This window comes from Otolemur garnettii, unplaced genomic scaffold (assembly GCF_000181295.1).
Source record: "Otolemur garnettii isolate 467f Iridium unplaced genomic scaffold, OtoGar3 scaffold00035, whole genome shotgun sequence".
Classification (NCBI taxonomy): domain Eukaryota; kingdom Metazoa; phylum Chordata; class Mammalia; order Primates; family Galagidae; genus Otolemur; species Otolemur garnettii.
The window spans coordinates 13,217,111-13,231,488 of NW_003852430.1; the positions used below are offsets into that span (position 1 = coordinate 13,217,111).

Consider the following 14,378-nt stretch of genomic DNA (forward strand, 5'->3'; position numbering starts at 1 on the left):
AACTTCCCACTGAAGAGGCATAGGCTGACTGATTGGTTAAAAAAGGACTAGCCATCCATTTTGCTGTCTGAAGGAAACACACCTAGTCTGGAAGGACAAAGTAAAACTCAGGGTTAAGGGATGGAAGACAATTTTTCAGGCAAATGGAAATCAAAAGAAAAGAGGGGTTGCAACCCTATTTTTAGATACAAGTGATTTTAAAGCAACTAAACTAAAAAAACAAACAAACAAAAAAAAAAACAACAAAGATGGACACTTTGAATACAACAAGAAGACATTTCAATTCTAAATCTTTATGCACCCAACTTAAATGCTCCCAGATTCCTGAAACAGACCTTAATTAGTCTGAACAATATGATATCCCATAACATCATAATAGCAGGGGACTTTAACACTCCTCTTACAGAGCTGGACAGATCCTCTAAGCAGAAACTAAACAAAGATACAAGGTACTTAAATGTGACCCAGAACAACTGTGCTTAACAGATATATGCAGAACACACCATCCCAAAGCTAAAGGATACATGTTCTTTTCATTGGCCCATGGAACATTCTCCAAAATAGATCATATACTGGGACACAAGTCAGCCTCAACAAAATCAAGAGAATTGAAATTTTACCTTGTATGTTCTCAGAGGCAATAAAGGTGAAACTCAACTACAGCAAAAATTGTCATCCCCACACAAAGGCATGGAAACTAAACAACCTTATGCTGAATAACAGTTGGGTCAAGGAAGAGATAAAAAAGGAAATCATGAACTTCCTTGAGCATAACAACAATGAAGACACAAACTCCCAGAACTTGTGGGACACTGTAAATGCAGTCATAAGAGGGAAACTTATTGCATTAGATGCCTACATCTGAAAAACAGAAAGAGAGCACATCAATAACCTAATGAATCATCTTAAAGAAACAGAAAAGGGGTGGTGCCTGTGGCTTAAAGGAGTAGGGCATTGGCTCCATGTACCGGAGGTGGTGGGTTCAAACCCGGCCCCGGCCAAAAACTGCAAAAAATAAAAATGAAAAAAGAAATAGAAAAAGAAGAGCAATCCAATCCCAAACCTAGCAGAAGAAATAACCAAAATTAAATCAGAAATAAATGAAACTGAAAATAAAAGATTCAGAAAATTAATGAAACAAAAAGTTGGTTCTTTGAAAAGATAAGTAAAATCAATAAACAATTAGCCAGATTAACCAGAAATAGAAAAGTAAAATCTTTAATAACCTCAATCAGAAATGAAAAGGGGGAAATAACAACCAATATACCACAGAGATATAAGAGATTATCTCTGACTACTACCAAAAACTCTATGCCCAGAAATTTGACAGTGTGGAGAAAATGGACCAATACCTAGAATCATACCATCTCCCTAGATTCAGAAAGAAATAGATCTCTTGAAGAGACCCATATCAAGCACTGAGATTGCAGAAACAATAAAAAAGCTTCTAACAACAACAACAAAAAAGCCCAGGACCAGATGGCTTCACATCAGAATTCTATCACACCTTCAAAGATGAGCTTGTACCTAAACTGCAGAACCTATTCTATAAGAGGGAGAAGGAAGGAACCTTCCCCAATAAGGTTTTGTGAAGCAAACATCACCTTGATTCCAAGGCCAGGAAAGGACCTAACTAAAAAAGGAGAACTACAGACCAATTTCATTAATGAATATCAAAGCAAAAATACTCAACAAAATCTTAGCTAATAGATTGCAGCTACCCATTAAAATAATTATACATCACGATCAAGTAGGCTTCATCCAAGGGATGCAAGGTTGGTTTAACATATGCAAATCAATAAATGTAATACACTGTATCAACAGGGGCAAAAACAGATTATATGATCCTCTCAATAGAAGCAGAAAAAGCATTTGACAATACTCAGCATCTGTTTCTAACATGAACACTTAATAAAATAGGCACAGGTGGCACATTTCTTAAGCTGATTAATTTTAGCCACAGCTAAAATTCTTTTATTTGTAACTTCCACATGGCAAAGGTGCCATCAAGTGCCTATTGGGTTATTTATATTATAATATCATCTACTCTATCTAGTCAAATGTTTCCAATGTAATGTCACAGAGAATCTCGGTTTCCTTTCTCCACCTGCTGAGGTAAGTGGATTCTGCTGTCCCAGTCTCATCACGTGTGGCATCCTTCCCTTACGTATCTAATCTCCACTTCTATCCCACTAATCCTGAAGTCTCTCTACCCCTCCAAATTTTGAAAACAAAAAAATCAAAATAAATTTCTTAAGCCTACACATCTTCTCTATTTCACTCTAATGTCTCTTAGTCTCTATTATTAAGAATTTCTATAAAGAATACAATAAACTCAGTCACTTCTTCATATTCCTTTTTATTCAATGCAATTAGTATTTATCACCATCATTGTAAAATTTTTCTCACCTCTTTTTAGTTTTCTTCTCTGTATCTTCTTTATCTGCCTGCCCTTAGATAATGATTATTCTGAGTTCCACTCTCCATATTTTCACTAACTACCTCTGATTTCCTTAGACATTTAGTTGTCCCAGTGGACATCAAAATCTGCAGATGCTCCAGGCCCTTCTATAAAATGGCACAGTATTTGCATGTAACCTATGGACTACACACTTTACTTAAATCATCTTTAGGTTACATATAATATGAAATGTAAATGTTATGTCAGTAGTTGTTACACTGTATTGCTTTTTAATTTCCATTTTTGATTGCTGCTTTTTATTGATATTTTTCCTGATATTTCAGATCCGAAGTTGGTTGACTCCATGGATGCAGAAACCACAGATATGGAGGGCCAACTGCATACACAAATGCTTGAGATCTCCACTTGATCACTCCTGAGACATGTCAAGTCAACTAAGCACTTCTTACATTTTTCTCCAATATTACTATGCATTTTGTTTTTTATCTCAGTTGTTGATACTAAAGTTTATCAAATTACACAGTAACTAGAGAGTCATTCTAGAATCTTCTGTTTCCCTCAGCAAGGACCTACATTTGAGCAATCAGAAATTCTATTTATTTCCTAATTTTTTTGGTCATTTCATACCCTCACGACCACTGTTTAGCTCAGGATTTTACCATCTCCCTTGGATTACTCTAGATAGCTTCTCTTCCCCTCAGTGATTTGCAGGCTCTGGTTTCAATTTCTCAAATCCACTCTTTATATTACTATTATAATTAACTTACTGAAAATAAATCAGATAGTAACTTCTACTTTCTTGGTTAAAACTTTTTTTTTTTGAGACAGAGCCTCAAGCTATCCCCCTAGGTAGAGTGTTGTGGCATCACAGCTCATAGCAACCTCCAACTCCTGGGCTCAAGCAAGTCTCCTGCCTCCGCCTCCCAAGTAGCTGGGACCACAGGCGCCTGCCACAACGCCTGGCTATTTCTTTTTTTGGTTGCAGCCATCATTGTTGTTTGTGTGGCTGGATTTGAACCCCCCACCTTAGGTGTATGTGGCTGGCGCCTTAGCCACTTGAGCCACAGGCACTGAGCTGGTTAAAATTCTTAATTGGCTCTTCTCTTTGGTCACTTTCCCAAACCTTTTAGTATCTGATTCCTAGCTCTACAATCTCATTTCCTCTCTCTCTCACCTCTCTACCCCCATAATTTAAAAAATAAAACAAAGTAATGTCTTAAATTCTCTTGAACATACACTTACGCAAATTAAGGTAATCTTGTTTATTGTTTGTGCATTTTGTTCTCTACCTAAAACAGACTTCCCTTGACCGAAGTATCATATAAACTCTCCCTTTAACTCTTCCTTAAATGCAGCTCTGGTATCTCTATTCTTAAATCTTTTCTCTTTGATGACCACTCCACAATGGTATTCCTTTAAAATCACCTTAAAAACTAACAGAATGTATAAAAATGATTCTCCAAAAATACATAGAGCTTAAGACCACAGAATCACATAATTTTTGTCCAGATACTCATAAAATAGTTAACAAAGTCCCTAGAACACTAGTGTATGTTCTTAAAAGTTAATTGCTCTCTCAATTAACACTGTCATTATTAACTTAAGGGACTTACACTTGGATGAACTAAAAGTTGTTTTAGAGCATAGGTATTTCTAGTACCAGCACTAGAAAATTCCTCCCAAGTCTTGAATTTAAAAAAAATAAATTTAAAGGTGATTTCTCATTATATTAGTAAACATGATAAATAACAAAAATCCTTTGTTACCATAGGTAACTGATCTCTCCCTGATGGAAATCATCTCATCACTATATCACTAAAATTCTATTGAAGAAATTTTGCAATTTCTACTCACTAAAAATTTCCATTTTTTTACATATTAAAACAAATGTATCAAATTATTAACACAAAAAACTACACAACAATTCTTTCCTTAAAGAGTTATTAATTCTAAGACAACTGATAAAAGTTGCTTCACCTTCAGGAGCGTCTGCATCACATCTCTTTGGCACAGGAAGGGTTGAATTGCCCTTATGGTCATCAGACGTTATATTGCTCTGAAAGAAGAAAATATAGTTAAAAAATGTAAACATTAATGAATACATTTGTAATCTGTTTTCTATTAACTAAACCTACCTAATATCCTAAAAGATAAACTTTTGGCAAACTTTCAATTAGAAGAAAAAGAATTATGGTGCATTTCACATCAGGGCTTTTGGCAACAATCCTTTAGGTTCTGTGTTGAATAACTGGACTTTCTCCCAGAACAAACAAATCCCATTTCTAGTCCAAATACGATGTCCAGAAAGAAAAAGTGTACTTATTTTTAGATGGTGGAACAAGCAAGAATTATCTTTTGTCCATGCAAAAGCATAACCTTCCTTTATTCATTCACAGAAGAATGTTTAACAAGCATCTGACCTTGAGAGCCAGGAGCAGGGCGGGAGGCAGAAAGAATAAAAAGGTACCATAGTGAGAAATACGCTTCACATGATCTTCCAGTGTAGTTGCCCACTGGACATTCAAGTACCTGTGCCTTATCTGTTTGCCAACTTATTACTTAATATTTTTCAATGAACCAGCTTTTTAACATTTAGCAACAGTATAAGCAATACTGATTGAGGGTTTGATTTTGTTAGATTTTTTTTTTAATTACATGTTAAAGTAGAGGAAGACTGGAGAAAGCACAGGATAAACAATGAAGGATCTGGGAAGACTGGATTAGTAACAAAAAACTGCATCAAAGTGACGCTCAAACAAGGCCCTGAAACAGGGATATGATTTGAATTGTGAAGGAGGAGAGCACGAGGTATTCTAAGAAAAGGGAACAAACTAAATAAATGCTGAATCAGATGTGGTCAAAATATTTTAAATCGCCAGAAAATCCAAACTTAACTGTCCTATTAAAACTAAAAACCACAGCTGGTTTCTTGAGGGATCCAGATCATTATGAAACCAGTAGAATTGATATGAGAATCCTGTCACATCACACGAAAGCCCAGTGATCCACAGACATTCACGAAGCCTCTCCTGTGGGACTCCAGTATTAATGGATAGATGTACTGTGGCTTACCAAAACTTTTTTGGGAGCCATATTATTAAATTACCTAAGACATTACTTTAAAGCAGTGGGCTCCAATCTGTTTGGCACCATTAGATTCTCATAAGGAGCGTACGACCCTTGCAAGAGCAGTTTTCAGTAGGGTCCCCCTGTGAAACTCTTAAACCACCATGTATCTGACAGGCGGCAGAGCTCAGGTGGTGAAGGGAGCAATGGCAGCAGCTGTAAATACAGATGAACCTTCACTTGTTCTCCTGCTGTTCCCCAGCTGCTGTGCATCCTGGATCCTAACAGACCCTGGGCTAGCACCAGTCCACAGCCTGGGGTGTGGGCACTGCAGCTTTAGGGGAAGTATTATGAGTTCTAATAGAGCACTAAGATAAAGCTTAGAAGCTAAATCCTACGAAACCCTGGGATTCATCTAAAGAAGTATTATAATGAAACCTTGTGTGTAAATAAAAAAAATAAATAAAAGTATAAATATGCTTGAATATTTAAACCAGTTTAAATGAAAAAACCAGTTTTAGGAATATAATATATAATCTGGTGAGAATTTGCTTCTAAATATCACTCTCTTTAAACTATCACAATAACCAAGTTCAAAACGTTACACTGACCTCTATTAGATAATTTTGGCTTCCATACATAACGTACTGGGGAGCAAGACTATAGATCATGTAGCTCGTGTGGAGGACGATAAGGAGAAGAATCATGCACAGAAACAGGAGGGCTTGGGGCCTCGTTCGGCCTCTTCTGATTTTATATAACTGGAAAGAAAAAACACAGACAATTTCAGCAATATATTTTATTGGTAAAGCATTGAGTCTTGTTCTTGTATTACAAGCAATGATTTATATAGCTCAATCAACCATTTCTTTATTCCCAAATACTGAGAATTATTAATCCTTTCAAACAATTAGAAGAGTGATAAATTCTTTCTCTATACAGCTTTTAGAATTAGCTTTATGTTCATTTTAAAATAATGGTAAAGTATTTATCCTGGCAAAGGAGCCTACAAGTGACTGATTAAAAACCCAGGACCTAAAGAATATGCAAATATTCACATGTTCTGTTTTCAGATAAACCTCTTAAACTTACTGTGTAATAGCATCTGTTAGAAGTCCAGAGCTAACTGCGAACTACCTCTATTTTTATCTAAAGATTAAAAGTATGAGTTTAAACTCTAAGTATTAGTAATATAGTTACGGTTTTATATATTATAATAATATGGCATTAGATAGGTCATGTTTATAATATCTATTTCTATGAAATACTCATGCTATCCTCATATACTCTGCTATAAAATTAGTTTATGATAATTTATGATAATCTACCTATAGATGTTTTCATATGTATCTATACTAAAGGGAAATTAAAACAAGGAACCAGGTGACTTGCAGAGCATACCTTTGTTTTAGCAACTCAGGCATCGCCGCCCTGATTTATTAACATATTGGAGCACAGTATAGAATAATAGACTCCAATTCTAGAAGTGATGATAATAAGATCACTTAAACATTTATATTTCCCCAGTTTCTTCACAGCTAAGAGTGGCCATGAGATAAAATATAAGTCACTGAAGGGAAAGCAGAGTTTGCTGGCATTTCTGGGTCTGCTTTCTTGATATGAAATGTACCCTGCCTCCTCCCTACCGCTTTCCTTACAGAGCACGGCAGGAGAAATGGAGCTGCAGCAGTGAGACTGTGATCACGAGGGACATCCCCAAACACCTGTAGGGATCATGGCACTGACACTTTTTATCTCCTGAAGCAATACTAGATTTTTTTTTCCCCCATAGCAAGAAGTCTTGCATTAGTACGAGTGGGTTTTCTTTTACTCACAGCTGGACGCAAGGTTTATCTGATACAGCTTCACTTTAAAATTCTTATCTCAAAAGGAGAAGAAAATAACGAGTCACATAGTAATCTTCAACTCCTGCACAGGGAGGACCATCCTTGGAGCTGCAGCACACACAGTGTCTAATGTGTTTCCATGAAGCCAAACACTAAGGAAAACCTGGGCTTCTGCACCAGGCTTCCTGGCGGTGGCACTGCTGACGTGGAGGCAGGGAGTCTCTGCTCTGTGGGCCACACGTGTGCTGCAGCATCTCTTGCTCGTGTCATTAGACGCTCATAGTAGCACCTTCTATTTATAACAACTAAAGATGTCTCCAGATATTATCAAATGTTTCACTGTGGGACAAAACTGCCCCTGTTTAAGAACCACTTACGTAGACAAGAAGCATTTTTATGTTCACATGAAATGAAAAAGCTATTATTTTCCTCACACTTGGTATAAAGACACTCATAACTTCTATATTCTAGGTACAAGATGATTTGCAATAATGGAGATGAGGCACAAAATGAAGAGAAAAAAATCAAATTCTGTACAGCATACTTACTCTAATCCAAAAAAACCATATGCCGATATTTCGAATTCCCGCCATTGAAGTAAAAATAAAGTACATAATAATAATTGTTATAAGAATATAATCCAGGGGAAAAACCTAGAAAAAGATTAAATTAAATTTAACATACAAATTATAAGGGCTCTAAAAGTTACATAACATTAACTGAAAACAAATTTGCATTTGACAAATGTTAATAATAACTGTGATTTAGATTAGGCTACTGCGATAATACAAAAGAAAACCTTCACAAAACCAAACTAGTATCAAACTATTATCAAATTATCAAAATTAATATCAAAATTATTATCAAATTAATAGTTCAACAGTAGTTTGGTTTTATCAAAGTAGAAATCCTAAAACAAATTAAACTAAATATTACATTTATATACATAAAATACTTTCTTAAAAATTAAAAACAAAAATTATTTGAAAAAGTTCACCTATTGTTATATAATGTATTCCAAATCAAATAATGTATAAAAATGCAGTAATATATCAGTATAATAACCTTTAAAGCAGCATGTCAAAGTAGAAATTATATGTAAATAAGAAGTTAAGTTAGCAAAGGGCACAAGCATATATCAAAGTATTAGTAGGCTTTCAGAATAATAACTTTATGTGGAACAGAATATTTGCTAGAGTACAGAATGACTGATGTTTTACTTACTGTTTGCAGTACAGGCAAAAGCATATTAAGTGGATTACTCAAGTTAGCTCCAAAAATTATAAATCCAGAATCTATTCCAGCTGAATGAAGAGCTTTATCTAAACTGAGATAAAAATATATATATAAAAAGCAAAATTTATGTTATACTATCACACTTTTAATTTAAAAAGAATGGCATCATAAACTTAAGCATGTAAATTCATTTGAATTAAGAAAACCATGGATAACAAATTAAATCTCACTTACATATCTCACAGGGATTATTCAATTGATAGAAAATAAAGAGAGACTGTCGATTACTGAACTTTTTAGCCATTCTTTGAGTTAATGCTGTAGAACACTTCAAATGAAATAGCTACTTAAGAAAAATGGACTGCAGTAATGGAATCTAGCACCAAAAATGTATAATATCACAGGATTTGTATAAGTGCTTTAGAAAATGCGTCTATTACACTTACTTTGACAAGAAGAGAGAAATTACAAACAGCAATGCAACTAAGATGAAAAATATTCCCCACATGATCTAAAAGCAAAAATATATTTGTTAAAATACAGTTCTAAAAGTTAGTATGAAAAGCACAAAACCATTACATTCAGTATGAGCTGTTAGAATATGATAATTATTTAACCAAAATGATCCAAGATAAATTTTAACAGTATACATTTAATTTTGTATTTGTAAGTGAATTTTCATTATGAGACTATTTGAGAACATTTACACAAAAGAGACAAAGCATTTCACAAATAAGGATACGAATGAAATTTTGTTAGATTAAATACAAAGTTTTTATTCTATTGCATTCAAATATAGAGTTTAACATTAACTGAAAAGTATATGAAAACTAGCACACATACAAATGAAACAAAAGCATGAAACCCATTTACATTACGCTATAGTTAAAATAGGGAACTGGGAACATTTTTCTGGAGAAGCAATTTCTCCCTCTCTCATACACACACAGAAATCTTATCACAACCCCAAAACGTCTATACAAGTGATACTATTCTCGAAACAAAGTACAAACAGACCTGAAAAATGTCATGTACAACAATGTTTTCTGCACAAAACTGTGCTCAGCATTAAAAGCAGTGAAACACATTTCTTCCTCCTTTACAAACTTTATATTAGGGATGGTAGAAAAAGAGTAGGAAAAGTATTAGTATCAGGTTTCTAACGAAAAGATTCAAAATATAAAAGAGGTTAAATCTATGTTAACAAAAACCTAGGCTCTTTCTTCCCCTGTGATCTTCCTCAAGATCCAGAGACAACTGAATTCAAGAGTTGGCAAAGCCAGAGCAAAACAGGGGAGTCCTAGTAAGTGTTTTGGGTTCCTTCTTTGATCAAAATTGATAAAAAGTGATGAATAAAATCATGTATGCTAGGGAGATTTTTCATCTCATTTTACATGGTTGCTGAAGTAAATTCTAGAATTCCAAGGAGATAAAAGAAGTAAAAATAAAACACATCAACCTACTTGGCATATAAAGATAATTTTTGGAAGTAATTTTAGACCTGTAGTCTGGAGAGTTCTTCGGTTCTTAGAGAGTATCTTTAGGAACATTGCAAAGAAGAAAGTCGGCAAGAAAGAGGGACCGAGAAGGCCCTGGTCATCTTTTGAAACAGAGTGACACTGCATGTGTCTATTTTTCACATTAGGATTTCATACAATAATTCATAATTGACAAACTGTTTCATTGCTAAAGAACTTTAAAGTGATTTCTTTATACTAACAAATGTTCATTAGGAGAGGGCATAACGTGCTATTTTTCTACAAGATTCAGGCACCTATACTGATACCTAGGTGGACTGGAAGGCAGTATCATCACATATAGGTGACTATGAAAGTTCTGAGACAGACTGTGTCCTGGTCTATTATTTCACTTTCAAGAAACACAGTCAACAGCTTCTTTTCTGATTCACCTGTGCCAAGTTTCACCTTGCTTGGCTCGTCAGTGTTGCTAGTTCATTCTGTTTGCGCAGATTTTATGCTTCTTGATATTTATGTATCTCCAAGCTTTCATAATGACCTATGTACTACGGATCCACAAGTAAAACATACTGCTTTCCAACCGTTCGTTAACAATGAATAGCTTGTAGCATGAGGAGTACAGCTGCCAGACGCCATCGAGAGGAAGAGGAACGTGACATGGAAATAGCATTTCAAGTTAAGATTCCCTCCATTTAATGTCCAATGGGGGAGGGGGCGAGGTCAAAAAAGTCCTTTGCTACTTTTCAAATCTGTTGGGATGAATGCCCCAGAGTTAGACTGTTTCATCAGTGACTTAAAAGAACACTCTGAATAAATGTGAAAAAAAATAAATATTTCATAAAGACCCCCCCCAAAGAACTATACAGATTTAAATATAAGATCTTCGATTAGCACTTATAGAATAATATTAATGATAAGCACACTGCGTCGACCCAAATGCTATATAGTTTCGCTAAGCCAACTTTAAAATAAAAGTGACATAAATGAAAACAGTAAAGTCAGAACTTTTAAATGTTTTCTCCTCCATGAAAAGCAATAAGAAAACGGGTAAAATTTATCAGAATGAACTTTTTCAAAACTTTAGAAATTAACCTAATGCAGGCAGCAATCCCAGAGTATTATTCAAGAAAAATGACTGAATCTCAGTAAAAACAAAGAGCGCTGTGACATTTTAACCTGCTCTAGTCCTAATTTCTCCTCTCCAGCGCTGGGCAGCCTTGAAAAATAGCCTGTAAACGTCAACAGCTTAACACTAACAGTCACCTAAGGAAGTAAAAAGGGGCTGAGTTCTTTTTAAGTCTCATTCCCAGAGACCTGTCACTATTTGACCTGCCTGATGGTTCTGTGGAAGATCATGTTTGCAAGGCTGTCTATATTTAATCTTAATTGGAGCTCACACAGTACAAAAAACCTTTTTTCAAGAGTGTGCGTCAAAACAATTTACAAGCAATCTGAACTTCATGACCATAAAGCCAGTGGATGACAGACAAAAATAAAGTAACCAAAAAGCTTAAAACAGACACCAGGAGATGTTCATAGCGACTTTGAAAATTTCTAACATGTTCCTGGGAAGGCCTACAAAAGGCCTGTGCATGTCCAGGGCTGTGTGCATGATCAGGAAAGATCTGAGAAGGCTTCAATTCACACTCTGGGCTGACCTGAGGGGTCTGCACAAGCAGGAATCAGGCCAAGGCTGAGCTGTAAAGTGCTTACCTGAGTGATGACATGAAAAAGTATGGCCGAAGAGAGAGCCATACTATTAGGACAAAAAAAAAAAAAGCCCAACTATTAGGCAATTGAGGAAACCAGACGTTGGACTTACTACATACCAAAAGCCCTATTTTAAATACAGCAGACGTTCCATAGTTGACCATCTCTGTACACTGACCACTTCCTTAAACTGACCTAATATTCAGAGGCCAGACATGGACCACATGGACATTACAGTACAGTAGGCCTAGTTATTATACTGACCACCTCTGTATGTTGATCAATTTGTTACAGTCTCTTGGGTGGTCAACTTATAGAGGTCCTCTTATACATTCAAACAACTTAAAAAAGAACAAAATACTAGAGCCTAATGGGAATGGTGTTTCCCCAAATAGATAATACCAACAAAGAGACAAAATTATAGGGAGTTAATTGAAATTCTGAAGATAAGAAATAACAATCGAAATAAAAAGGTCATTAGAAGGACTGAACAACGGATTTGAGAAGACGTAAGAGTTAGCAAACTTGAAGATAAGTCAGTTGAAATGATCCAGTCTGTGTAACAAAGAGGAAATAATGAAGAGAACGCAGCAGAGCGGCAGGGACGAGCGAGGCACCAGAAGCGTAGCCGCGTCGCAGAGTCCGAGAGAAGGGAAAGAGGCAGAAAGAATATTTGAAAACAATTACGTCCCCACACTTTTAAAAGGTGATGATAAACATTAATCTGCATCTCTGAGAAACTCAATAAACTTCAAACAGAGTAAACTCATACCTACACACATCAAAAACTAAAAGGAAAAAAAAAGCCAAAGTGAGATCTTGAGAGCAGCAAGAGGAAACAGAGTCACGTAAAAGTGAACCTTATTTCCCAACAGAAACTCATGTAAAAGTGAACCTTACTTCCCAACGGAAAGGACACGGGAGAGAGCAGCGAAACAACGTGGATAAGGCTTTATGAAATAGACACAGTCCAAGGAAGACCCGTGTATCCAACCTGCAACTCCAACTCCACCATACAAATGCAAACAACATAATCTAAGTGTATGTATCTTCATATTAAACCAAATTAAAAAAAACCAACTCAGGAAGAAAATAAATCTAGAGACCTACAACAAGTAAAGGGACCGAATTACATTATCCACAAACCTCCCACAATAAAATTCCAGGGATTTCACCAAAGGTGTAAAGGAGAATTAACACCAATGCTTCACAAAGGTGGCTGCACAACACTGTGCTTAATGCCACTGAAAGTATCTGGAAAATAGTTAAAACCGTAAAAGTTATACCATATATTTTACCACAATAAAAAGTCTGAAAAAAATGCACATAATTATAAAAATGAATTTATAACTTTCTAAGTAAAAATAAGTGCATATATGGTAATACCATGTACTTTCAGTTATATTTAAAACCTAATGGATCTGTAAGTTACCCTGGCCAAAGTTGCATAAACTCAAAGCATACCCTTCTGTAAAGAGTTTATTCAAGTACTTCATGAACATTAGACTGTATACTTAGAAATGTATTTGATATTACATAGAAATGTTGCTCTAATAAGCCACTAACTTATTGTAATTAGATGCTTATTTTTATAATTGTTTTCAACAGAAAACTAATCTTCCTTTGGTTCCATGGTAGTATTTAAAAAGTTAAAAAGTTCTGGGTGGTGCCCGTAGCTCAGGGGGTAGGGCGCCAGCCATATACACTGGAGCTGGCAGGTTTGAACCCAGCCTGGGTCAGCTAAAACAACGACAACTCCAACAATAAACATAGCCGGGCACCTGTAGTCCCAGCTCCTTGGGAGGCTGAAGCAAGAGAATCATTTAAGCCCAAGAGTTTGAGGTTGCTGGGAGCAGTAACGCCATAGCACTCTACCCAGGGTGACAGCTTGAGACTCTGTCTCAAAAATAAATAAAATAAACAAATAAATAAGAAGTTAAAAAGTTCTATATAAAGGACTGAAACAATAGCAGCTGCAGTTTTCTGAGCTGTTCATATCAACGTGCACTGCATTGCACACATTATTTCATTTAATTCCTATAACAAAAATAAGTACATAACTCTATTTTATTTTATTTTATTTAATTATTGTTTGGCCAGGGCTGGATTTGAACCCGACACCTCTGGCATATGGGGCCGACGCCCTACGCTTTTGAGCTGCAGGTGCCACCCCATAACTCCATTTTACAAATGAGAAAGCTGGAGTTTAGAAAGTTAAAGTAACAGGAAATCATATAGCTGGGAAGAATCAAAGCAAGGACTCAAACCCAGTGCTATGTGGCAGCAAAGCCCATGATCTGAATCCTGATGCTCTGAAATCAGGGGTGTGTACCCTCGGGAACGCAAGGCAATGAGGAATCACAAGAGCAGCAGGCACCTCCATGGGGAGCGGGGAGACTCTACTCTTACCAAAAAATTGTAAAATTGCTTGCATTTGCAAAAACTTAACACTTTTTATTAAAAAACAAACATGGATTGTAGGATAGATGAAAAGGCAACACTACCACAAAATTATGAGATGGATCATACCTTCAAAAAGCTTTTTTGTCAGAAACTTCCCCTAGGACATAAATCACCTTTAGCATTTAGTGAGCACTGCAGAGCGGTGAGTCTCGATTG

General features: G+C 35.8%; 1 protein-coding gene across 1 annotated transcript in view; it reads right to left on the reverse strand.

The window, feature by feature from the left end:
* The window catches only part of LMBRD1 (LMBR1 domain containing 1), a 118,509-nt gene that overhangs the window by 13,260 nt on the left and 90,871 nt on the right, over positions 1 to 14,378 (reverse strand). The window contains exons 10-14 of the mRNA XM_003789675.2: positions 9,018 to 9,082; positions 8,560 to 8,662; positions 7,884 to 7,988; positions 6,100 to 6,249; positions 4,400 to 4,478 (exon numbers count right to left, since the gene is read on the reverse strand). Of these exons, the coding sequence (XP_003789723.1) occupies positions 4,400 to 4,478; positions 6,100 to 6,249; positions 7,884 to 7,988; positions 8,560 to 8,662; positions 9,018 to 9,082 (502 nt within the window). The remainder of the gene's footprint in view (positions 1 to 4,399; positions 4,479 to 6,099; positions 6,250 to 7,883; positions 7,989 to 8,559; positions 8,663 to 9,017; positions 9,083 to 14,378) is intronic.